The 26,188-nt window shown below is 42.1% G+C and overlaps 3 protein-coding genes across 8 annotated transcripts; 2 read left to right on the forward strand and 1 right to left on the reverse strand.

Annotated features, from left to right (window-relative positions):
• Window positions 1–1,673: 1,673 nt before the first annotated feature.
• Window positions 1,674–7,566, reverse strand: LOC148903378 (oxysterol-binding protein-related protein 11-like). 4 transcript variants are annotated; one of them, XM_089001408.1, is made up of 14 exons: window positions 7,209–7,566; window positions 7,095–7,138; window positions 6,877–6,945; window positions 6,609–6,784; window positions 6,316–6,395; window positions 6,057–6,242; window positions 5,686–5,884; window positions 4,727–4,872; window positions 4,511–4,651; window positions 3,264–3,726; window positions 2,994–3,180; window positions 2,737–2,919; window positions 2,450–2,603; window positions 1,674–2,361 (listed from the first exon to the last, which is right to left on the reverse strand). In XM_089001408.1, exons 2-14 carry the CDS (start codon window positions 7,118–7,120, stop codon window positions 2,305–2,307), a joined length of 2,067 nt encoding a protein of 688 aa, XP_088857534.1. In that variant the 5' UTR covers window positions 7,121–7,138; window positions 7,209–7,566; the 3' UTR covers window positions 1,674–2,304. The 4 variants fall into 4 exon arrangements, with proteins under 4 accessions (XP_088857534.1, XP_088857541.1, XP_088857525.1 ...); XM_089001415.1 differs by having other exon boundaries at window positions 6,877–7,001; window positions 7,209–7,294; XM_089001399.1 differs by lacking the exon at window positions 7,095–7,138.
• A 1,021-nt stretch (window positions 7,567–8,587) lies between these two features.
• LOC148903379 (glycerol-3-phosphate dehydrogenase 1-like protein) lies at window positions 8,588–18,506 on the forward strand. 3 transcript variants are annotated; one of them, XR_016115618.1, is made up of 9 exons: window positions 8,588–8,680; window positions 15,577–15,754; window positions 16,050–16,190; window positions 16,271–16,409; window positions 16,516–16,628; window positions 16,703–16,936; window positions 17,218–17,324; window positions 17,406–17,585; window positions 17,810–18,504. XR_016115618.1 is itself a non-coding variant. In XM_089001448.1 (8 exons), exons 1-8 carry the CDS (start codon window positions 8,640–8,642, stop codon window positions 17,500–17,502), a joined length of 1,002 nt encoding a protein of 333 aa, XP_088857574.1. In that variant the 5' UTR covers window positions 8,588–8,639; the 3' UTR covers window positions 17,503–18,506. The 3 variants fall into 3 exon arrangements, 2 of the variants coding, with proteins under 2 accessions (XP_088857574.1, XP_088857560.1); XM_089001448.1 differs by having other exon boundaries at window positions 17,266–17,324; window positions 17,406–18,506; XM_089001434.1 differs by having other exon boundaries at window positions 17,406–18,501.
• A 363-nt stretch (window positions 18,507–18,869) lies between these two features.
• Window positions 18,870–25,717, forward strand: fam171b (family with sequence similarity 171 member B). The gene is made up of 8 exons (XM_088997172.1): window positions 18,870–19,233; window positions 19,559–19,792; window positions 20,450–20,542; window positions 20,620–20,772; window positions 22,668–22,838; window positions 22,919–23,032; window positions 23,095–23,209; window positions 23,287–25,717. Exons 1-8 carry the CDS (start codon window positions 19,008–19,010, stop codon window positions 24,566–24,568), a joined length of 2,388 nt encoding a protein of 795 aa, XP_088853298.1. The 5' UTR covers window positions 18,870–19,007; the 3' UTR covers window positions 24,569–25,717.
• Window positions 25,718–26,188: the final 471 nt, after the last annotated feature.

Genomic DNA, 26,188 nt, shown 5'->3' on the forward strand with positions numbered 1-26,188 from the left:
CAGTAAAGTCTCGTTATATCGATATCGGATATATCGATAGTCCCGGTTATATCGATACTATTTCTATGCACGCACGGAGAAAATTACATGCAAACAGGGTCGGATATATAGATAGTCCCGGTTATATCGATATTTTTTCGGACTCCCTTGAATATCGATATAACGAGACTTTACTGTAATCTATTAACTTCTGTTAATTTGGATTAACGAAAAGCAGCTATCCGACGACAGCGCGAGTAAAGCTATTTTATGCGAGAAAGCACGGCTAATTCACGCCGATATAGCCATGCGCCAACCTGGAAGTTCAGCGCTTATTGAGGATTTTAAAGCCAGTAACGGATGGTTCGAGAACATCTGAGGAGGAGATGGCTGCTACAGCATCAAGTGAGCTCATAAAGGCAATGTTGGCAAAGTGGAATGATGTGCAGGCTTTTACCGAACAGTTCCATTCAGAAAAGTCTGGCTATGACAATCATCAACATGATGAACAATAATGTGATGCCTCAGCTTCGTAAGACCTTACAAGTCAGAAAGCAAAAGGTGTCAATTAAGAGGTTTTTAATCAGCAAAAATGTTTCTTCTCCAAAGAAAAAAGAAGAGAAGCCACACCAGAGGTTACCAACAGTCCTTATGGAAGGTGACTCTCCTTCCATGAGCCATCAACGACCATCAAAAAGGTAAATAAAACTATTTTACAGCACAGTTTATTTCTTTAATTACAGTCCTCATGTAATGTGCCTCTCTTTCCAAACAGCAATTCCCTTTGACCACCAATGCCATTCCATCACAAATGTAAATAAAGTGACTTTATGATACAATGCAGTGTATTTCGTTCATTACAATACAACAGCACATTTATTACACATAGAATAAGGTATGTTGTGTGTAGTTTTAAGGCTTATATAGTTGAAAAGTATATTTTATGGAAACCCGGGAATGGATTATTCCCATTTTAATGGTTTCCTATGGGATTTTTTTTTTTAAGATACACACTTTTCGCCTTAAACACTGTCTGGGAACCAATTAAGTTCGCAAGTTGAGGTCTCACTGTAGTTGCATGCACTAACAAATTATTTCTAAATTACAATTAATTCAAGACAGAAATCACTTCATTATTGTCAGACATGATATTAAACATTCTCAAAAGTACTGATGTCCATGATTTACATCATGAGGACATTCTCGGCTGGGCTTGAAATTGACAAATATTTTGGAAACAAATCTGCAAAGTATTCATAATATCCAACCATTAAAACGTTGAGTGAATGATGATAATTGACTGTGTATTTATGCATACACGTGTATCTTTCTTTATCTAAAACCTGCACTTTTACTGGCTTTTTGGTGTTGAGACTGCACGTAATGGTCTTTTCGTCAAGCACTAAATGTGATTACAGCGTCTCCTTGTGGAAAAGTAACAGAACATACACTTGGCTGCAACACACAGAGATAAAAACACATATCACATATATATATATAGTATATATAATTTTAAATATATATTATATATAATGTTATAATCATAAATATAATCAGAGACATCCATATTAAAATGTCAATACTGTTGATCTACACTTTATTGGCAGAAAGATAATGGTGTCACGGCCTGCTGTATGCTACAAAAAGTGTGAGTGTTGAAAGAAAATGATTTATTCCTTTACAAAACAAGCACAATTGGTTAAAAACCTTTAATATGTTGAATCAAGTCTGAAATGCAGATGCAAGTGTCGCAGCATGCATTTACATCAAGTTAATTTGTCCACTGCAACACAACAATGGAAATAAAATAATGAGGATATGGGCATTCCATCAGAATCAATGCATACTCTTAATCCATCATCTGGCTACAGTGTCACTCCTCATCCATGTGATTGACTATTTAAGGCTATAGAATAACTGTACACGGTTTTATTGACAGATTACAGTATATACACTGAAATAATATAATTATATTCGATATCAGAGCTCCACTGTTTTGTGTGACTACTTGAAGTAACAAAAACTTTAGACAGTTTTTATGATGGTGCAGTACCGTTCTCACCACAATAATGAAAGTATTGCTAAATTAATACTTATCTGAAATTAATTGTGCATCACCGTTATTGTAAAGACACTCTCTGTCATTGGATAGCATTATCGTGTGCAAGTGGTTATATACAATGTGCCGGTTGGTTGGTGTATACTGTGGATATATGATCAGAGCAAATCCTTGGAGGCTTTGTGAACAATATCTGTCCATCTGTTTGTGAGTGCAGGTGATCTTGCTCTCATTGCACAGGGGAATTGACAACAGCAGAGATGAAACTAGGATTTGACATCAGAGCTTTTGGAGAGTAATTTATGATAAATCCAGCCATCGCCCTGGTGGAGAGAAATCTAGCTTGAACACACAATCCATTGTTTGCAAGAGAGGCAGTAAAAGGTTCCATGTTGAGATTTGGTGCCTTACCACCCTGTCAAAGTATCGGGTCTTCCAGGACGTTTCTGTCTCAGCCCGGTGTCTCTCCTCTGAGCGCTGTCTCTCCTCCAGGATCCTCTTGTGCTCGGTGGCTTTTTCAATGTCTTTCTGTCGTAAGGCCTCCGTGACATGCTGCCACAAATGCCTAAAAAACCGGCAAATATATTAAACATATCGTACACTCCCCGATTTCTCCAAACTTTAATAAAGTGTCATCAATATATACAATGTAAAGGAACATTTTACATATTTGGGAGACCAAGTCTCCATGTACTGACCTGGATTCAGTTGGTCCTTGCTTCTTGATCGGCCGGACCCACTTTTTTGATACAGGCAGTTTGGTGATGTCGACCACCCTGGTCTCGCCATTGGTATAAGCAAATTCCAATGTGCCATTCCACTCACCCTGAATGCGGCACACGACCACATTGGTTGCATTGTGTTTCACCTCTGCTGTTACTCTAAATTTGGGGGGGGAAATGAAATTTAGTGCCATGTTCTTGTCCTGGATTTCAAGGTGAAACAAAGGCTTTACTTGTGCAATTTGCCTCCATAAAAGGGTTTTGTCTGGAAGGTAATTACTGCAGCGTAGCCTGTCTTGGCGCAAGTTATGTTAACTTTGCCCCCCAGTTCCACCCAAGGAACAGTGAGAATGGAGCGTGCGTATGCGCATGGCAACGTGAAGGTATATACTTCATCATGTTCCAGCAAAGTCAGGCATCCTGAAAAAAATGAAGTCATCAGAATTGAACATTTCCAAAAAACCTTCGTCTTGATGTGAGACAAAAAAAGAGGAGCTGCTAACCTTCCCCGATCATGGAGACTCCAATGGACATGCCCATGAATTTACTCTTAGTCCAGATATGGGTATTTACACACATGCGCCTCTCCTGGCATTCTGCATAGAACCCAGACACAGGGGGGTGATGGGATACTTGCTCCGCCACAAAGCGCACTTGGTAGGAATCTTGAGAGTCAGCTGGGTCAGGGCTTTCTTGTGGGGGATCAGTAGAGGAGGACTCTGGAGTCTTGGGGACTTTCCAGGAGCAGTGGAAGGTTTCACCAATGATGGGATTGTAGGGTTTCTTGGCAATGGCACCCTTGCGGCCCTCGTGGAAGGAAGTGAGGTAGTACTCCACAAAGCGAACCATGCGATCCTCCGGGGTGCTGCCATCTGTGATAGTCACGAAGAGTTCTGGGTGTGACATGAAGTCCGCATACATCTCCAATAAGGAACGCTTCTCCAGGATAAAGGTGGGCAGAACAACCTGCAGGACAGTTGGCATGATTCATTTATTTATATGTATTATACAATGCAACTTGTGTAAGTGCAGGAGTTGAAGGACAGCATCTTGGGGTTTTCTTCACGATTGAGGGGAGGAGGGATCCGAAGTGAATCGGTGCACTGTCAGCTGCAATGTGGACTTTGTCTCGCTTTGTTGTGATGAAGAAGCTGAGCCAAAAGGCAAAGCTCTCAAGTCACTGGTTGAGCTACGGTGCAACCCTCACATATGGTCATGAGCTATGGGTTGTGATCAAAAGATCCAGGAAACAAGCAGCTGAAATGAGTTTCCCCCGCAGATTGTCCGGGCTCTCCCTTGGAGGATCCTCAATGAAGTCCTGGAATAAGTACCTCTGGAAATCTGTGCTTCCTTGCTGAAGTTTTTGCCCTGGCAACTCAACCCCGAACCATGTGTAGAAAATGGATTGATAGAAGAATGAAATACCTTGGAACTTGGAAGAGCCCCATGCATACTCCTGACGCTGCAGAAAAAATATTTATTTATGCAAATCTGATTCTGAGGGGTATTTTTTGTTCCGTTTTGTTTCTTTTAAACTATTTCTGATCTCACCTAATCCTGAATCAGAAATCCCGTAAGGAAAAAAATATCATTGTTCAAAACTTGCAAACGGAAAAATATATATAGCCTGTAAGCGTTGTAAATAATCAGGTGGACTCCACAGCACACAAGGCAAGACATGCCGCTGGGTTTAAGTTAGCATGTCATAATTTGTTTATTGTCAACTGTCAGCACATCGAACGCGACCTACCCGCGTGAGGTCCATGCCTAGCTTCAGCTGAGAGAGCAGGTGTAGGATGACGCTCCGCTCCTCCTCCACTGCACACAGGTCCTCTTCTTTGTCTGTGAAAGAGTCCACTATCTCGTCCTCAGCAGCAATGTCTTCTTGTTCCTGAAATGAATTAACAGGTGGGTAAGACCGTGGCCCACTTTTAGAAGTACTGTGTGTGTGGCTTCCGTTTCTTACCCCAGAGAAGCTGCAGGACTCCGGGCTGCTGAGCTCCAGACATCCCTCCTCCAGGAAGCCTTCTCCTGTTGTGAAGCTACCCAAGGAACTGCTGCCATTCTTCAGGATGTCAGGCAGCTTGGGCTCCAGCCATTCAATGGTGGATCCTACCACAGACAGGGAGTGCAGAGGAGCAGGTTCAGAGGTATTCATATTAAAGCCCCTCAGGCAGCCTCCCAAGGCCCCCCTGACACTCACTGCTGAGTGCACAGTCGTCACCCTACAGGTAGCCTGTAACTTGTGCTGAGCAAATTGTTTAGTTCAAGCTCAGCAGAGTGCAATTGTAGCTTTGAGTCAGACACTGCTTGCCACACCAACAGGAAACATTGTCATCTACTGATTGGCTCAGGAGTGGCGGCATGGTATCTTTTTATGCAAGTTTCGGGGTGGGCCGATTCCATTCAAATTCACCTTCTGTGTTGCTGGGCAACTTATTCTGATTGGCTGTTGCGATTGGGCCTGCCTGATGAAATATGCATTGAGTAATAAGATCTGCTCCAGGAAAGTGGGACGCTAGCTGTCTGTTTTCGTGTTTCAAAGGATTAAAAAAAATGTTCTTCTAAAATATTCTAATTTTAAAAAGTTCTAAAAAATGTGAATATATGTATGTATGTAAAAAACGTAAACTGCTCATGTGATACAAACACTACGTTGAAATGCTAATTAAAACTTCTTGGTGTCACAATAGTGATGCATATACATTGTAGCAAACTAAGGTCATATTACTATTGACACGGGTGGCCATAATAGGTACTCTCTCCATGAATAATGCAAAATTCCTCCACGGTTTCTCTGGATTGGATAGAGACCTGTTGTTCTGCATAAGCACATCTATGATGTGACTTGTAGAACTACTAATTAGCAAACATTTTATTTTTCCATCATCATTTGAATATAGGGAAAGGAAACAAGCCACACACCTCCCATTAAACCTGTCTGCCTGGCCACCTGCTGCAGGTTCAGAATATGTAAGCACTCATTGAGGCAGGTCATGGTAGCCATGGAGGTAGCCTTGAGCATGAGCAGGTCCTGGTCTAAAGCGGAAAGTCCAGGAGCTGCTGGTAGACCCTCGATGCCCTGGATTAGGTCTTTGTGTTGGCCTTGAGCCTGGGTCATCATCTAGAAGGGGAGGTGTATGGTTATTGGGGAGAAAAATGTCAATAAAATACAGAAAAAAAATATTTGACATATTTTTCCATTGTCTCCTTTTGTAAAATTACTTAAGGGTGGAAATAGATGGATATCAAGACAGATTTTTCGGCCAATCACTGATTAGTGCTTAATTATTTACTTCTCTGGCTTCCAGTAGATGATCTGGCAGTAGGGAACGCTTGCTGGAATACAGTGACGAGCCCTTGTGTATTTGCCAGTTGAATAAGGAGGTGGGGTTCTGGCTCGGTCGGCGCAAAGACATGGGTGAGCTGCTGCTTCCTTGAGACACCATGGAGTAGCTGCGTGACTTGGGTGGAGGATTACTCTAAGCAAAGTGACAACAAGGTAAATTGGACAAAGTGAAATACATTTCCCACTGGTTTCAAGGTGAGTTTTACCTTCCCCATGGCCTCAGTGTGATGCTGTGTGCAGATTTGCAGTCTGCTCACCCAGTGTTGCCTCTCTTTGGCATCGGTGGCTGAGAATTACACATGAATTAAAAAAATTATCCAAAATGAGCAGGGTTACTATAAATGTCCAAATCAATGTTTACTCTAACGGCAACCATCAGAAAACAAAGTCAAAATGGTATGAATACAATGGATGGGGACAAGAAAACCTGTGTGTACCAGGCACAAGAAGAAAATAATAATGACAGCAACAAATCAGGCAACAATGTGTTCAAACACACCCCTGAGCTTGTACTGCTCTCCACTGATAGCATTGACAGTGAACGTATGTGAGTCTTCATCACTTGGGGAGATGACTGCTCCAGCCAGGGGGAGCATGCCACGGGGCTTCTGAGGCCGGGACTGCTCATTGACAAAGTACTCCAACAAACCAGCTTCATTGTTTAAGACGAAGAACCTGGAAACAACAGGATAAGGTATCCAACTCGATAAACATTGGTGAAAAGGCATCACGTTTGAATGGTTGGAAATTACAATATAGCGCATCACCTGTACTGCCAACCTGTCACCAAGTTGGTGTACTTCATCAAGTAGCCATCGATATTTTCCATGTGGTCACTGGCATCCAATGTTAGCATGCAAAAGGAGACAATCAATGGGAGGGAGCACAGAGCCTTGAACACACAAAAGTGATGTTTATACTGTCTCGTGGATGCGTCTGGCCTAAAGTAGAGTAACTAGGAACAAATGCAGCGCCGGAAACAAACCTGAAATCAAATGGCGTGTTTTCCATCAAACCTGTATGTACTCTCTAATAAACACAGACCACGATTGGATTCAGTAACTAGCTTTATAGCGTCATCGTGTTAAAAAAAACTCACCTATACTGCCAGCTCTTGGCACTTGCTCTACCCGAGCTTGGAGTCCTGTTTTGGGGGAATACATCCAATTTTCCGTCGTTTTCCGCAATTCGTATTGCCGAGGTTTCCCCTTGCATAGTCACTGGCAGCACCACCGCCTTTAGCTTAGCTTAGCCGCAGGCTGCTGGTCTTAAAATAACTAACAAGACGGCGTGAATATAGAAACGATGTTTCTTTAAAATGAACAACGTTCAAAATCTATTCCGTGTTCACCACACGACGCCCACGAAGCCATTTCCATATTCGCTATCGTGAATAAAACCTGATCAAACATAACCGGCTAAAATAGCTTGACAGCCTTCCTGGTAGCTCAACCGGATACACATCACGTGTTCGTCATTGTGGGATTCCCAACATTTTTGTATATATATATATATATATATATATATATATATATATATATATATATATATATATATATATATATATATATATATATATATATATATATATATATATATATATATATATATATATATATATATATATATAAAACGGGAGTTTTAAAATAGTATTTGCAAATAGAAATCCAATCCATACATTAAAGACACCTGGAAGGAAATTATGTGAATGGTACCTTTTAACTAGTAGTAACAGTGCAACTGTTACTACTAGTTAAAAACGTGAACGTGAAGGAAACCGATTCTCGTGTCCATTAAACAAATACAGAGTACTGTACTAACATTTGCCAGTTAAAGGAGTAACCTTGGCTTGTAAATGTAAATAAACAAACAGATAAACAAATAAATATATCTCCGCATCAAGGAAGTTCCACATGGAAAGTTTTCGTTATGACAGATAAAATACCACACAGTACTCGAAAGGAGAAGAAGACGTTTTAATAATAATAATAATAATAATAATAATAATAATAATAATAATAATAATAATAATAATAATAATAATAATAATAATAATACATTTAATTTCTAAGCGCCTTTCAAAACTCTCAAGGACACTTTACAGTCATGGGATTTCTATTAGGAATTATATTTTTCATCATAATATAATTAAATGTGTATAATATTCAATATGATGCATGTATGTAAATAAAACTAATTATTTGTTGAAATGTTTTTCTATTATTGGGATTATTGGATAATCCAATAATCCCAATCCAAATTGGATTTTTATTTTCCATTGTGAGCCCAATAAAGGTTATTTTTACTTTATCGTAAACGCAAACTTGAAGAAAGGGGATAATTAGCTTGCTTTCGTATGATAACGTTTGTAATTACAGAAAGGGTTGAACACCTCTATCAATGTGTTCTTTCTGGGGAAATGTTTACATGATACCTGATATCGAGTGCAATCATGGGGCGTATGAGGAAGTTAATGGACGCGGAAGATCAATTACAACGCAGTCCAGAGAAAGGTGCGCACAGTGTCGAAATGTCCGGGACCAAAGTCTGCATCTTGGGATCGGGAAACTGGTACAAATTGATTCCGTTTTTAAGATATGTGTCGAACAGCGGTCTCTGTTTCGCGCAATCTTTGCGTGAATTGACAATGTGTGCTTCCGATGTTTCCATTTCTTTCTTGAAAACTTTTTGTATGACCTGTCACTTCAAAGAAGAATAACGCCGCCTACCTCACATCGCAATACATATTTCGTCAGTTTCTTGCTTTTCCGGGAACAATGGTCAAACTGTTAAAATCAAGTCGACCCCTTGATTCCCTTTCTAATTAGACCATCATTAAAATAGCCACAAACAAGGTAGATATTTGAGCTCATATGGTATATTTATTATTATTATTATTATTGCAATCCACTCTCGTTTCAGCGTGGTTTCAACAAAACTGACTGTTTAAACACAATTTGGGAAAATCAAAAGCTGGATTCAAATCAATAAATTGAATCCTGAATTAAATATTTTAAATTAAAACAATATAAAACCATTATACTGAATGTTAAAAAGAACGAAAGAAAGAAAAAAACGAGAAGACACTAGTAGGCTCCACCCCCTGGCTTCTTACCATTCCACCGTCTGCATAGGTGCCACAAGAGGGAGTTCGCGTGTCACCCTTTGAAAATCAACGCGTTTGAACGCTTCTGTCTTGATAGTGTTTACATACTTGTTCGTCTCACGATTTGCTCGGGAGACTCCCGATTTTGACCACAATACTCACTTTATAAAGAAACTATTGACATAAAAGACAGTTCATTTGTAAGGTGAAACAAAAGAAAATGTAAAAAACAAAATACATCTTCTTCTTTTCCTTTTGGCTTTTCCCTTCAGGGGTCGCCACAGCGAATCAATGTCCTCCATCTATCCCGGTTTTGTGCATCCTCTTCTCTTACACCAGCTGCCTTCATGTCCTCTTTGACCACATCCATAAACCTCCTCTTCGGTCTTCCTCTTGGTCTCCTACCTGGCAGTTCAAGGCTCAGCATCCTTCTCCCGATATAGTCACTCTCTCTCCTCTGTACATGTCCAAACCATCTCAGTCTGGCTTCTCTGACTTTCTCTCCAAAGCCTCTAATATGAGTTGTCCCTGTAATGTACTCATTCCTGATATTATCCAACCTGGTCACTCCCAAAGAAAACCTCAACATCTTCAGCTCTGCTACCTCCAGCTCTGCTTCCTGTCTTTTCTTCAGTGGCATTGTCTCCAGTCCAAACATGTCTGGTCTCACCACTTTTATACACTTTTCCTTTCATCCTAGCTGAAACCCTTCTATCACACATAACACCTGACATTTTTCTCCAGCCTGGACACGCTTCTTCACATCTTTTCCACACTCTCCATTGCTATATGGACAGTTGACCCCAAGTACTTAAAATCCTCCACCTTCTTTATCTCTTTCCCCTATACCATCACTCTTGCACTTGGATCTCATTCACACACAAGGCAGCCGTCAGCAAGTGCTCTGATGAGCCTTGCTTTTTTGTTGTTTTTGTCTTGTTTTTGTGTTTTCTTTTGTCACTTTGTGTTGTTGTGCGTCGTGTGGAACGGATACGGATTGTTTTTCAGCATTTTTGACCACGACATTCATCAAGGAAGAGACTGTACTGAGCGGTTGCGCCTTTTCGGCAGCATGGATATGCCAGTACTGTTTTTGAATGGGAGGAATGTCGGTGCCATTCGACTGTCATCGCTGGACAGCTCTGGGGCCATTGTGTTTTTTGCGCCTCTAATGGGCAGCATCTTCACAGCCCCGCTTTGTTCAGTGGAAGGTCGGTGCTGTTGGACAGTCTGCGGCTGGATGGATAAATGGCTTGAGGAGCCCGCGATAAGAGGGAAGGAGCGTCAGCGCAGAGCGCCGATGCGTATATGGAACTATCGCGGGATGGAATTGAAGCTGATTTATGGGGGACAGGAGATGTGAGACAATCTCTTTTCGTCAATGGATGCTACAGCTGCGTGTTTGCTTTCAACATTTAGCTTGTAGTCGACGTGCACATTCCACCATGATGTCCCTGATCCACTGGTGGAAAGATGCTTTGATCCTCTCCTCTTTCATCTGGAACTGCTTTATGTAACAAAGAGGGTTCAGAAAGTGCTTAAGAATGAACGTCTCTCTGTGTCTTTGTGTTGTCATGTTATTTGTTATTTAGTTGTTTTTGTTCTTTTGACTTCAAGACGGCGCCGCGAGAGTGGCTGCCTTTCCAGCAGCTCCTGTGTTTTGCTTTTCCACTTTCATTTCTTTCATAACTTTGCTGCTGTGAAATGTAAATTCCTCCACTCTACAAAGATCCGATCTACAAAGACACAATGCAATTCCTTCTGACCTTCTCTGTCTCTCTGTCTCGCCAGCCTGTAAAGATCAGTCTCACCTTCCTTGCTGTCCAGCCGAGCATCCAAGTCATCATAGGCCTCTTGTTTGGCCTTTGCCACCTTTACTTTAACCGTGCGCTGCATCTCCTTGTACTGCTGTCTACTCTTGTCTGTCCTCTCAGTGTCCCATTTCTTCTTTGCTAATCTCTTTCTCTGTATACAATCCTGCACCTCCCCTTCCACCACCAAGTCTCCTTATCTACCTTTCTTCCACTCGATACACCAAGTACTTTCCGACCTGTGTCTCTGATTATGTTCGCTGTAGTTTCATCTGTCATCAGTCATCTGGAAGGACCGCTTGCCCACCCAGTGCTTGTCTTACCTCCTTCCTAAATGTCATGCAACACTGTTCCTTTTTCAACTTCCACCATTTTGTCCTCACTTTAGCCTTTGGTTTCTTCATCTTCCTCACTGCCAGCGTCATCCTACACACCACCAACCTATGATGTCTGGCTACACTCTCACCAACCACTACTTTGCAGTCACTGATTTCCTTTAGATGGCGCCGTTGACACAAAATGTAGTCTACCTGTGTAGTTCTGCCTCCACTCTTATAGGTCACCCTATGTTCCTGTCTCTTCTGAAAGAAAGTATTTACAATAGCCATTTCCATTCTCTTAGCAAAGTCAACCACCATCTGTCCTTCAGCGTTTCTCGTCTGTGTCACATCTCGTCGCCGTCCTGGGCGCGCCCCGCCACTCCTGTCACCTCCTCCGCTGCTCCCTGGAGACGGCCCCTCCCATCATCATGCACCTGCGTCCCCACAGCTGATTGTCATTCCCGTGATTGTGCCTTCTGACTATATCTACCGATCGCGCAATACAGTCTCCGTCGGAGTATTCTGAAAGCCACCATTACTACTTCCATGCCGTCAGGTCTGCCGTCTTCGATCTCTCACTTACCTCTCCCTGCTGTTATTTTTGCATGCGTGCCTCAGTAAAGACTTTTTGTTCACGAGTATCTGTCTCGCCGTGTATTTTGGATCCAACCTCCCCGCTTTCCTTTCGTCACTCGAGCGCTGCCCTCAAGCCTCGAGTGCCGTGACAATCTGGAGTACAAACCTGCCCATCACCTCCTCATCATCTTTGCGCCAACATGTCCATTGAAGTCTCCACCAATTACAACCCTCTCACTTCTCGGGATGTTCTGTATCAGAATCAGAATCAGAATCATCTTTATTGCCAAGTATGTAGAACACACAAGGAATTTGTTTCCGGTAGAACACGCTGCACTAGTATCGTTGTCAAAAAAAAAAAAAAAAATGCTAAGTGGCACTATACAGTTCCATTTTGGCTACTGTTGAAAGAGTTCAAAGAGTTAATGGCTTGGGGGAAGAAGCTGTTTAAATGTCTGCTGGATTTGCTGCGCATGGATCGGTAGCGCCTGCCTGAGGGGAGTAGCTGGAAAAGGTGGTGGGCAGGGTGCGGAGGGTCCAGTAGGATTTTCCGCGCCCTAGTTTGGATTCTTGCAGTGTGCAAGTCCTCGAGAGTGGGTAGGGCGGTGCCAATGATTTTTTCCGCAGTCCTAACTGTCCGTTGAAGTCGGATTTTGTCCATTTTTGTGGCGGCCCCGAACCAAACGGTGATGGAAGAACACAGGATGGATTCGATGACAGCCGTGTAGAAATGTTGCAGCACCTCCTGTGGCAGGCCATGCTTCTTTAGCAGCCTCAGGAAGTACATTCTCTGTTGGGCCTTTTTCAGGATAGAGTTGGTGTTGACCTCCCAATTCATGTCCTGGGAGACTGTGATTCCCAGGAACTTGAAGGTCTCAACGGTTGACACCAGGCAGTTGGATAGTGTGAGGGGTAGCTGTGGTGATGGATGTTTCCTGAAGTCCACGATCATCTCAACTGTCTTGAGCGTGTTCAGCTCCAGGTTGTGACGGCTGCACCAGAGCTCCAGCTGCTCCACTTGTTGTCGGTACGCAGACTCGTCGCCGTCTTTGATGAGACCGATGACCGTGGTGTCGTCTGCGAACTTTATGAATTTGACAGCTGGGTGCGTTGAGGTGCAGTCGTTTGTGTAGAGAGAGAAGATCAATGGAGAGAGGACGCATCCCTGCGGGGCTCCAGTGCTCGTGGTTCGTGTTGTGGATGATATATTTCCCAGTCTGACCTGTTGTGTCCGTCCTGTCAGGAAGCTGAGGGTCCACTGGCAGATCGTGGGGGACACACCAAGCTGGAGAAGTTTGGGGATGAGGAGTTCTGGGATGATGGTATTGAACGCAGAGCTGTAGTCCACAAACAGGATCCTTGCGTAGGTTCCTGTGTTGTCAAGGTGGTCGAGGATGTGATGCAGTCCGATGGTGACTGCATCCTCCACAGACCTGTTTGCCCGGTAGGCAAACTGAAGAGGATCTAGCAGAGGTCCGGTGATGTTCTTCAGGTGGTTCAGCACGAGGCGTTCAAAGGACTTCATGACCACAGACGTCAGAGCGACAGGTCTATAGTCGTTCAATCCCGAGGGTGCTGGTTTCTTTGGAACTGGGACGATAGTAGACTGTTTGAAGCAGGATGGGACTTCACACTGCTCCAGGGATCTGTTGAAGATTTGTGTGAAGACCGGAGCCAGCTGGTCAGCGCAGACTCTCAGGCAGGAGGGGGACACTCTGTCAGGTCCTGCAGCTTTCTTGATCTTCTGCTGCTTGAAGAGCCGTCTAACGTCCAGTTCGTGGATCTGTAGGGCAGAGGGCGGAGATACGGTAGTTTCTGGTAATGGTGGGCAGACCGGGGAAATGGGGGTGTCCTTTTCAAATCGGCAAAAGTATGTATTTAACTCATCAGCCATACCATTGTTGTACACTGCTTGGGGGGAAGGTAAACGATAATTTGTTATTGCTTTCAGGCCATTCCACACCGATGCAGAGTCGTTAGCGGAGAACTGTTTGTTAAGCCTCTCCGCATAACGTTTCTTTGCGATGTTAATTTCCTTCGTCAGTCTGTTTCGGGCGAGTTTGTAAACTGCTCGATCACAGCTTTTAAATGCGGATTCTTTCTCTTTCCTAAGCTGCCTGAGTTTGGGAGTGAACCATGGCTTGTTGTTGTTGAATGAGCGGAAGGACTTTGTTGGTACACACATGTCCTCACAGAAACTGATGTATGATGTTACAGTGTCTGTGTATTCATCCAATGTGCCCGTTGAAGTTTCAAAGACGCTCCAATCAGTGCAGTCTAAGCATTCTTGTAGCGATAACTTTGCTTCATCTGTCCATGTTTTAACTGTCTTGACTACCGGTTTTACACATTTGAGTTTCTGTTCGTATGTGGGAATTAAGTGGATTAAATAGTGGTCAGAAAGACCCAATGCTGCATGCGCAACAGACCGGTATGCGCCTTTGAGTGCTGTGTAACAATGATCTAGAATGCTTTCTCCTCTGGTAAAACAGTCAATATGCTGCTTATATTTGGGAAGTTCACGGTTTAAACGTGTTTGATTAAAATCGCCCAAAATGATCAGGGGTGATTCTGGATATTTCAGTTCGAGATGGTTTACATGGTCCGCTAGCGTTTGTATACACGCGTTAGCATTAGCTTGTGGCGCGATGTACACGGCAACGAGAATAAAGGAAGCGAACTCACGTGGCAAGTAGAATGGCTTGCAGTTGAGAGACAGCGATTCCAAACCAGGGCTGCAGTGTGCGTCGAGCATCGTGACATCGGTGCACCATTCTTCGTTGATGTAGAAGCATAGTCCACCGCCTTTGGATTTCCCCGATTGCTCCGTATCACGGTCGGCCCGAAGGAGACGGAATCCGGGTAGGTGTAGCGCGGAGTCCGGGTGGCGGTCACTGAGCCAAGTCTCAGTGAAGCTTCATCAAAGTCCAACCAAAATGTCTCCTTCTCCGCCAGCTCACATCCGACTTGTGGGGCATACCCACAAACAACATCATCATTCTATCTGATACTCTTTTTACTTCTAAGACATTCCTAACAAACTCCTCTTTTAAGATAACCCCAACTCAATTTCTCTTTCTGTCATCACCATGATAGAACAACTGACCCTCAGCTTCGAGCCTTGTTCCCTTTCCACCTGGTCTCCTGGACACACAGTATGTCTACCTTCCTTCTCTGCATCATGTCAACCAGCTCTCGACCTTTAAGTGTCATTGTTCCTACATTCAAAGTTCCTACTCTTAGTTCTATAAAACAACAACAAAAAATACATGTATATATTAATTGAATGTATAAATAAGCAATGAAAGCATTTTTGTGTTTTCTTTACTTCTAATTTACACTTTTGTAACGCTCACATTATTTTAACATGCACCACAGAGTCGCGAGGACGAAAATCTCCCAATTTCTGATTTCTGAAACTTAACATGTATGGTTTTAAAATGTAATATTTGGGAACATTAAAAGGCTGTGTTTGTCAATACGTTGAGGTTAAGGTTCATTGTCCTCGAGGCTTTGTTTTGGGGCTTTTTAATTGTGTATGCCTGATATGCTGGGTTTTAACACCTTTCTGTTTATTCACACCCGGATGATTTTTAACTGTCTTTGTTGAAAACCTCACATGAATTAACTCTTTTTGTTTTGCTTTTTTTAAAGGGGATCTTCAATTGCTAAAATCGTTGGGGTCAACGTGAGATCATCAAACCGGTTCGACCCAGTGGTGAACATGTGGGTTTATGAAGAAAGGATTGATGGGAAGAATCTGACAGAGATTATTAACACAGAGCACGAAAATATCAAATATTTGCCTGGTCACAAGCTGCCAAAGAATGTGGTAATTGTCTATGACAAAAGGATTAATTATAAAATGATATTGCAAAACATCCTTTATATTCAGGTTTAGTTCAACTGACTAGTTTCCTTGGCATAAATATCATGCCGACACAATTAAAAGCACTGTTAGAACAGAATTATTTTGTTTTGTTGTCTCTTGTACTGCAAGTATTATTTTGTTTCTTAGCTATTTTTCATCTGAAAATACTTTATCATTATCTGAAGATCATTGTAACACTGTAAAAAAATCATATCAGTATAGCATGATCTTAGTTTGTCATACTCGTTTTGTACAGGTGGCATTTCCAGATATCACTGAGGCTGTGAGAAGATCAAAGTTGCTCATTTTCGTCACCCCACACCAGTTCATCCGGTCAGTTTGTGACAAAATAAAGTCTCACATTGAAGATGGGGCCATCGGCATTTCACTCATCAAAGTGAGATCCTCTTTTCATTTTCTCATAGCAAAATCAAATAAAAATTGCTTGATTCTGGCATTTACTGTAACTGCCTATAGGGCATTGATGAGGGTCCAGATGGATTGCAGCTCATATCGGATATCATCAGAAAGGAACTGGAAATTGAGGTCAGCGTCCTGATGGGGGCCAACATTGCTAAGGAGGTGGCAGAAGAGAAGTTCTGTGAAACCACCATTGGTATGACACTATTTTCATTATTTTTAGTGGATCACTTGTTCCTGTTTCTTGTGAATGATTGTTGTTACTTCAGTTACTATTTTCTCTACTATTTCCAAAAACATAGGTGCAACAAATAAAGCAAACGGACTTCTCTTCAAAGAGCTGCTTCAGACTCCCAACTTTCGCATCACTGTGGTACAGGAGAGTGACACAGTGGAGCTGTGTGGAGCCCTGAAGGTACTGTAAATGCGTGCATATCATGAAATCTATTCACAAAGCCACAAGGGGAGCAAATAATTTTGTGTCCACAGAATATAGTAGCAGTCGGGGCTGGATTTTGCGATGGCCTCGGATTCGGGGACAACACCAAGGCTGCCGTGATCAGGCTGGGTTTGATGGAGATGGTTGCCTTTGCCAAATTGTTCTGCAGGGGCCAAGTGAGTCCCGACACATTCTTGGAGAGCTGCGGCGTGGCTGATCTCATCACTACCTGCTATGGGGGACGAAACCGCAAAGTCGCTGAGGCTTTCGTCAAAACTTCCAAGGTAACTGTCAGCCACACCTCAACTCCAGACAACAACAAAAAAACACTCCAAAATCTGTGCATCAGATTGTTTTATTTGAGTTAACTAGCTTACAATAAACATTGAATGTATGCAATCATTTACAAATTCACATGACATGAACAGAAAAACACCTAAAAATTGCTGTCCAAAATCATGTTGCAACAAAACACCACATAAACAGACAAACAATGAGAAACACCAAAACGAGGAATGAATTGCATATTACATACGTATATTAAAAACAATTTATTTTACATCAGTCCATCGCACAGCTGGAGGCTGAAATGCTCAATGGACAAAAATTACAGGGTCCACAAACCTCAGCTGAGATATACAAAATCCTACAGAAGAAGGACATGCTCAACAAGTAAGTTGCCTCGCCTCCCTGGTAGATACTGAATATTTAAAAAGTTGTTGATTTTAGCAATTTATTTTCTTCTTGCTTTAGATTTCCACTCTTTACATCCATATATGAGATCTGCTTTGAAGGCAAAGAGGTGAAAAACGTCATCACCTGCCTTCAAACCCATCCACAACACATGTAGAGTGACGACAGCACAGCAGTCTGCCTTCTGTTGAAATTTGGGATGAGAAGGTGTCGACAAGATTCATGGGATGGAATCACAAAGTACAGCCCAACAAACCAGTCTTTTTTAAAACAAAATTTTTATAATTATAGAGCTTTGTTTGTTCTTTGAATTGTATACGTCATTGCCTCAATATGTTTAGAGTCTTTATGTTTGACGTTTGCATGTTCTCCCTGTGCCAATGTTGTTTTTCTCCTGATCCTGGTTTCCTACCGCAGTGCAAAAACATGCATGCGACTGAGTGAACACTCTAAAATGTCCATAGGTTGTCCGTCTATCCATGACCTGCAATTTGGCTGGCAACTGGTTCAGGGTATCTGCCCTATCTCATGCCCGAAGACACCTGGGATGCATGGGCTCCAGCATGCCCCACAACCCTTGTGAGGATAAAGCCTTCCAGAGAAACGCTGGATAGATTGATATATTACTGTGGCTCCAAGAAAAGAAACGTTTTGAGTGAAATCTTCTCTGAGACATTTTTTTTATTTATAACCATTTCCAAAACTTGTTTGGTGTATAACGAAATGTATATGTGTCAACCTGATTCAATAAAACAAATAAGCAACACAAAAAACAAGAACAAAAATAAATCAAAGAAATAAGTAACAGTATTGTACTTTATACAGTATTTTATTTTTTTGTATCACTCCATGTTGAGTCTTTGTGACTTCCTGTAAATGATAGTTGTCCATGTTAACCATTTTGTTACAGCTTCAGTTGTTGTTAAAGTGCTATGTAAATTAATATGTATTGTATTTTATTCTAATATAAGGCACAATAACGTTGCATTCAAAGTCTCATAGTTAATCACTAAGGCATTACAATACCTTTTCTTGTTTTTTTCCTCAATCTTACCCTACGTATTTATGGAAAGGAGACAGATTTTTTTATGAGTAAATTTTGCAAATGAAATGCATCGCATTGATAAAACAAATTTCGTACAACATTTGTAATTTAATCTTTTTGTGTTTTTATTCTAATAATATGTCCATGTTTTCACATTCATGACAAGGAAAACAAAATAAACATAATTGTCTTTCAGAACGTAAACTTAACTGCACGAAAAATGACGTGAAACATTTCATCTGCAGAGAGAATTCTCGAGCCGATATCTCACTCTTCTTCCGTGGATCCCAGCTCACATTCTTCCCCCATAACATCTAAATGTTTCCCCATATTGTTTACAACAAGTGTAACAAAATAGTTTTCAGTGCGAAAAGTAGTCAAGAGTAAAAGGGGTTGAAACTGGAAATCCCGTGTCGATGGCGTCGCCCTAGTGAGATGTATTTTGTAATAAACGATCTTATTGGGCTACACACGCCCAGCCTCAGCATCAGCGCATCCTCCAATACGACATTTGTTTCTTGATCAATTCAAGGCCAAGATCACGACATCCTCGTCTTTTAAATGCGTTCTCCTCGCTCTTAGCGAGCCGTTATGTATATAAAGATAAATAGTGAGCCATGCCCAATGCCGAACGCCGCCTGACTACATTATTGGCGCCGCCGCCGCCACTGCTGTTGCTGCTATTTACACGATCCTTGCTTCTGATCTCTTCTGATGCGCCAATTGGAGCTGCGGATGAGGGCGGCGGCCTTCAGACCAATTTGCCCGGGGACAATGGCGAGAACGCCAGCACCACGCCGAACCCGACGGGGGTGTTTCACAGATCATCCGCTTTTACTGAAGGTGAACACCTGGGCCGCCCATTGTTGACCAATCGCATTGAATAATGATAATAATATATTTTTTTGTTCCTGCTGCTACTGTTGCTGGCACACAATCGCCTGTAGTGCATTTGCATTATGTAATATGAAATCACTAATTTTCATATTACTTAATGAATACAAGACTGTTTCGGTGCTACACTGTGTTCATATGTATTTTCATCTCATCTTGCTTTGCCGATATTGAAGTGTGTGTCAGCACAAAAAAAGACACAGTACACGGGATTGTGGTGGGATGTGAATTAGTCTCGTGAATTAGTTCAGTAAAACCGTTCTCCCAATTCTAGAGCCCCGGTTTGCCATAAAGGTTCTGGTGAGAGACATGGCAACACGTCAGCTCTTGCCAGGGGCCTCAATTGGGATTTATGTGAACCACACTTTGAGAAGCTCCACATGGACAGGGGGGAATGGCGAAGCTCTGCTTTGGTTGCCGTACAGCCCTCGACTGAATTTGACCCTGGTGGCCAGCATGGAGGGGTATGTCCCCAGTCCACTGCCTTGGAGCACGACCAAGAAACCTCGTGAGTCGCTTCTGCTGAAATTTTCCATTCTTTTTTAATTCCCATTGTTAGGTTAAAATATTACAAACTAATATTAGCATTTTAGGGTTATCTTTAAAATTGTAAATCTTATGAACGAAATTAAATATTTACCTTATTGTGCAACGTTGTAACCTAACAATTGGCATTTTTGTTGTGAGAGAGATCACCAAAGAAGCCGGCCCAGATTTAAAGGTGTACCACATGCATATTAAAATTTTGCTCAAACAAAGAAGTGGATTGGATCCCTCTCTTCCGATGTCGTCATCCTTCAGGCGAGATGTCGCGGAGATGTCTCAAGTTGCCTTTGCCAAGATAGCGTTGGTTTATGTTGTAACCCTTCACCTCCTTCCTTCAGCCTTTGTCAGGTCGTAACTTTCCCTCTCCTTTGGGTGATACGAATCAACGGACCCCTCGACTCCCTAGTGCCTGCAAAAATACAACTCCGACACACATTCCACATCCGCTCCCTCATCCATCCACTGAAAACAAAACACAATTGATACTAACCAACTCACTATTTTAATGTTCATCCTACAATGTTTAAAATGGCTAACTAAATGTATTTATTTCCTTCACCATCAAACTTGGTAGCAATGAAAAAAAATGACAATAAACTTCTTGGACATCTCCTTGCAGTCTTCTCTGCTGTGACGTTGCTGCTGCTTCCTCAGAGGCAAGGAAATATCTGGCTATTTGAAGACACAGTGGTCATCACATCCAAGTTACCTGGTGTGTTTGGATGCAGTATAAATTTAAATTTTGATGATGTCACAACATCAATCTGGATTTGTTGCTAATTTTTACAGACAGTGCCTCACAACCAAAGATAAACATTCCCAGGAACCTGCTCAATCTACCTGACAAGAGCAACATGTCATCATTGACACCTTACCTGACTGTGCCGCAGTTGGGGAAGGATTGTGAATGCTGCATTCCGGGCATTAATTTCAACACATCAGGTGAGCCTCAAGTAAACATACATTCAAGGCAATCACAGTCATGTGACCATCAAATGACTTGGGAAACTATATGTGCTCATTTACATTATTGTATAAAATACCTGACAGTGATACAATGGCAAATGTGAATGTATCCATTGTGAGACAAACAAAGGTTATTTAATCCAATCTAAAGTGCAAATATATTTTCAGAAAATAAGTTTGGTAGAAGTAAAAGCCACGTGATGTAAAATTATCAGAGTAAAATGTTTAAAATATTTGGCATTGCTCTATTAGTATTTTCAAAGGAACCCATGAAATGAAACAAATATTAAAAGTACATACAGTGAAACTTCGGTTTACGAACCCCTTGGCTTACGAACTCTTCGGTTTACGAACGTTACATTTATGACAATTTTACCTTGGCCAACAAACTATTTTTCGGGATACACACGGAGCTGTCACAATGAGTGATGTGTCGTTCGCGAACGAGTCCGTTCTCCGAACAAGAAAATGGTGGCCACTGTTTTTGTCTTCTATTCCCCGCTCGCAGTCTTTGGTTAAAGCCACGTGATTAGTCAAGAACGCAGCAGTGGTGTATGGGGTTACAGACAGAGAGAGAGTGAATGAGGCCGTTCTCCAAAAAACACAATGGCGTCTTCGGTTAAAGCCACGTGATTGGTCAAGAACCCAGCAGTGGGGGGGGGGGGGGTGTTAAACATTCAAGAGACAGGCAGACAGAGAGAGAGCGAGAAAACACACACAAAAGGGAGATGACAGAGCTTGAAACAAAAAAACAAAAGTGAAATAGTGAGACAATGGATAGAAAACAGTGAAGTTTGGACCCATTTCAACTTTGATAGATCAAAAGCAGAGTGTAGACTGGAAGGTTAAAATATCCAATCAATCAGGCTCCACAAATAACAAGTCATCTATACACTTGATGCAAAAAGCTATCAACCCAGCTAAACAGATCGCAATTGATGAAGAACTAGATACAATTATCACAGAGAAAGCACCTAGACAGGATCATTCCTCAAGATGGTGAAAGAAGCTTATGTTCCTCATCAAGTGTTTAATGCTGAGGAAACTGGACACTCCATTCCATCAAGCCATTAACGACCATCACAAAGGTAAATAAAATGACTTTATTGTACAGTACAGTTTATTTCTTTAATCATAATACTATAGCACATTTATTATACATCAAAATGTTTTTGTAGTTTTAACGCTTAGAAAATTAGAAAGTAGAAAATTATGTTTTATGGGGACCTGGGAGCGGATTATTCTCATTTTAATGGTTTCCTATGGGAAATTATTTTTTGGGATACACACTTTTCACCTTACACACATTGTCTGGGAACCAATTAAGTGCGTAAGCCAAGGTCCCACTGTATAGGTATCAGAATTACAATTACAATAAAATTAAAAAGGGAGTATTTAAGAATGTGATTAGGTTTTTCATCATTTCAATTGATTTTTTTGTGTTTATTTGTGTAGGTTAGTCAAAAACGTGTGTTGGCTCACGGACATACGTAGTTGGCAAACATGAATGATCTTTTTTTTAACACACACATTATAAATCAAGGAATCCTGATGTTTCCATTTTTGGGGATTGATTGAAATTATATCAATCTACCTCAATATGCTTCTTCACTTTGAGGTTGTGAAAGCCAGTATTTCTGTCACCAGTGTTCAAAAAGTCCTATCAATCTAACCACAAGTGTGTGTAACGTTATCCTCATTAAATTCCAAGTGCTACTGAACAATTTCTAAATATTAAATGTAGCTGGAACAAGTAAGGAAGATGGTTACGAAAAATGTAAATAAACTACAATGACGTGAAAGTTTTACTTAAGCACTGAAACAAAGTACGCATTTGTATTGAATTATGTTATGACCGCTTGATTATGCAGTTTTAAGAAGAATTGAATTGAAACCAGTGGCAGCAGTCAGTGTCCAGCTCTATGCGGGAGGCCAGGAGATGCAGGTTCAAGGACCCATCCAGTTCAGTGTGCCTCTGGGGAGCAGCACCCGCCTCCGAGCCTCTGATACCATGCCAGCCTGGTCCTTCAACCTACAGACAGGTCGGAGTCATACATGAAGTTGCATGGGGTAGGTTTATAAAAAAGTAACATATCTCTGCATTGAATGATTCTGCTGAAAGGTGCCTGGGAAAATCAGGGCTTGGGAATAGTGCAGAGCGTTGATAAGGAGCTGGTTTGGACATACACTGCTTCTCACTTGGGATACTGGATTGCAGCCCCCCTGCCTCAAAATGGTGAATATACATGTATAATTTCTATGATGACACTGTACTAATCGCTAGTTTTACTGTGTCAGATCATGGAAGCTCTTTGGATATCCTTTCCTATCAAACCCTCCTGTTGGTGGGAACACTGGCAGGAACTCTTGTGGTAGTGATCGGATTCCTGTCTTTGCTCTTGTGTCAAAGCGGGTAGGAAGAGGCATGCATTTCATTTGACATAACAAGCTTATTTCTGACACTAATCAATGAAAATGTTTCTCTCCAAGTTCCCAGCGAAAGACCAGGGGCAGACGAGCCCGTTTTTCCAAACTCATGGTGGTGAAAAAAGACCAGACGACCTCCATGCACATGGAGGAGGGTCTGCTCTTCCACTCAGGTGAGAATATCCTGGCTTCCTGTAACGTCCAGTGTGACCCTTTGTCCACCCCAAGGCACAAAGCCAACTACAACATCTATGTGGAAGACCCAGCCAGTCAAGTAACAGCTCCTCTCTATGAGAATATTTCTGCCGATCATCTCAAAATTCCCCAAGTGGTCACTCACTACGTCAACAACGAGGAGATATCTCAACTTATGGAGCGCAGCAACTTAAATATTGATAGCTTTTTTCCAGACAAACTGGTTCATATCTACAATCATCCAGTGGCCATCATTCAGGCACCAGATCTTTTCAGCAGCCAAGAGCCACAGAAAGCTGGCTGTAAATCTGCCACATTCCCTCGTAACGGAAACGAGTTTGACTCTCACTCGGAAGCAGCAAGTAAAGATAGCTACACCCAGACGCTTGGCAAAGTCCAAAGCAGCCAACAGCATAGCCATCAAGATGATCCCCAACCTCTAGAAACTCCTCCCCCAAGCCAAGGCCCTCCAGCTGTATGGGGACGTTACAGTAACCTTCTTGAGTCATCTGTCTCAGTGCCAGGGACTCTCAATGAGGCGGCCGGGATGGAAGGCTTATGCGGTGGTCACGGCATATCAAGTGAGCTGCAAGGGATTTCGGAGCGCACCCTGTTGGAATTGACCAGGGGCAAGTCTTCATCTTCCCACCCCAGGGCCTGGTTCGTCTCCCTGGATGGGAAACCGGCAGCGCAAGTGCGCCACTCCATTATTGAGCTCCACAGCCGCCACCGTCCAACCAGCAGCAACGACACCAGCCTGGACTCCGGGGTGGACATGAATGAGCCCCAGCAGAATATCCATGAGGTGCGAAGGGAAAGGACATCAATCAGGGCTTCCTCGCTTCCGCACCACAGCAGAAGCGGAAGGTATGGCGAAGAGCAGGACCTGAGTAGCAGTGAGAGTGGCACGACGGCCACTGGCACTCCAGAAGACCCCTACCTCAGGAACATTCTCGATGGAAGCAGCGGAACTATTCCCAACATTCCAGAGGAGCATGACGGGATGGACACTTCCAGCACTCAGGAAGACAGTGAGCTCAGAGAGACACCCCCACCACGCCGCCTGAGGAAAGGCAAGGAGAAGGTGAAATCAGAGAAAAGAAATACCAAACACATTCGAGAAGGCCGTCCTCTGACCAAGCGAAAATAGTTGAAGAGAGTTCCTCTTCCAGGCAATGTTGTTGTCGAACTCTGTGGTTGTACAACCTTGCCAAAGATTGTGTAAATGGTCTGCTGAAGCATCAAGCACCGACAAACACATTTTGAAGATCACCAGCAAGATTCCTTTTGTGGACGTTCATGTCCCATAGTCCAAGCAGTAAGAGTGCCTTCTTTCTGCCTCTAACAGTAAAGTAAGATGGAGTTAATGCTGGTGAGTCTGTCGGACGGACATAACACATGGCAACATTGCACTAATCCTCACCATCAACACACAGCGCCTACTTACGGGTTATCCATCAACACTTTGAAAGAAAAACCTTACAGAATGATACGTACTGAGAATCGAATTGTGATGGCTTTCTGCTAAGGTCAAGAAATTTGTAAAACCCAACTGCCTTTTTTTGATGTGCATGGAAGAAGTTTTTTGTTGTTGTTTTTTTGTGAGAAATTATTTTCACTATAGTCCAAATGTGGTTTAGGATTGTAAGCATGATTCATCCTAGTGATAATTTTCAACCACATCACAGCAGCACTTCTTTTCATATATTGTGTCTGTTACATGTGAAAGAATTGCTTCATCATGTTCTTTAGTCTTTATTCATTGTGTAAATAATGGGACTCAAGCAACCATCGCTCTGTCCAACACAGAATAGCCATGTTCGTTCACAATGGCAAATCCAGAAATATTTGCAGCAAAATTGATGTTTTAGAGCTGAACAGTTTTGCCAAATGTAGTCTTCCATGTTGGATTCAGGCTTGGTTTTAGTTGCCATGCATTTGTGTTTGTATGTAGTTAAATCGCTTCAGTTATGTTACTGTGATGTTGGTTGTGCAATGTTCTTCTATTTCTAGATTTGACTCGTTTCAAAATATTGCATTCATTGTTTTTTTTGTTTGAAAATGTATAGAAAACTGATGTTTCTTTTAAATGTAGCAGCAACATGAGCACTTAATGAGTCAGCAAGCGTATTAAAAAAACATTAACTTTATCTACGTTACTCGTCTTTACATTGCTGAATGTATTTCTAATGCTTTGTCAACTTTGTCAGTCATGCCCCATTTCCTCCCAATATCTATGTATTTTATGTGCTTTAAAGTATTAAATATGTTTGTTTTGAATGTCCGGCTGACCCTTTATCACAAAGACTTCCGCCCCCAAAAAAATCGGCAATGTTGACCCACATTCAGAATCTTTCTTGTAAGTCAACTGCTGGTTGTGTTGGCCACAGTAGAGCCCTTTACACATTTCTAAAACAACATAGTAACCCTCCGACCCAAGGAGCTGTTGCACACTGCTCTTCCTGACAGGGCACATATCCTGGACCTGGACCATCGTCTGGCAGACTGTACCAGCCACCAAGCATGTAGCTGCTACATGCTTGGTTGGCTGAAATGTTTCGGAACTCGTACATTCTGACGAAGGCGGAAGTATATGCCGAAACATGTCAGGTAATTGAACACCTAAAAAACACTGTAAGAAAAGAATCTGTTTTAAATTAGATATCAAGTAGACAGGATGAAATTAATACAACAAAAAATAAACAAAGTCATAAGAATAAAAATATCAAACAAGCATGACTGAAACTGGAAACGCGACTGACCAAGCAAA

The sequence above is a fragment of the Hippocampus bargibanti genome, linkage group LG01 (genome assembly GCF_051943395.1).
Source record: "Hippocampus bargibanti isolate YZ-2025 linkage group LG01, ASM5194339v1, whole genome shotgun sequence".
NCBI lineage: Eukaryota > Metazoa > Chordata > Actinopteri > Syngnathiformes > Syngnathidae > Hippocampus > Hippocampus bargibanti.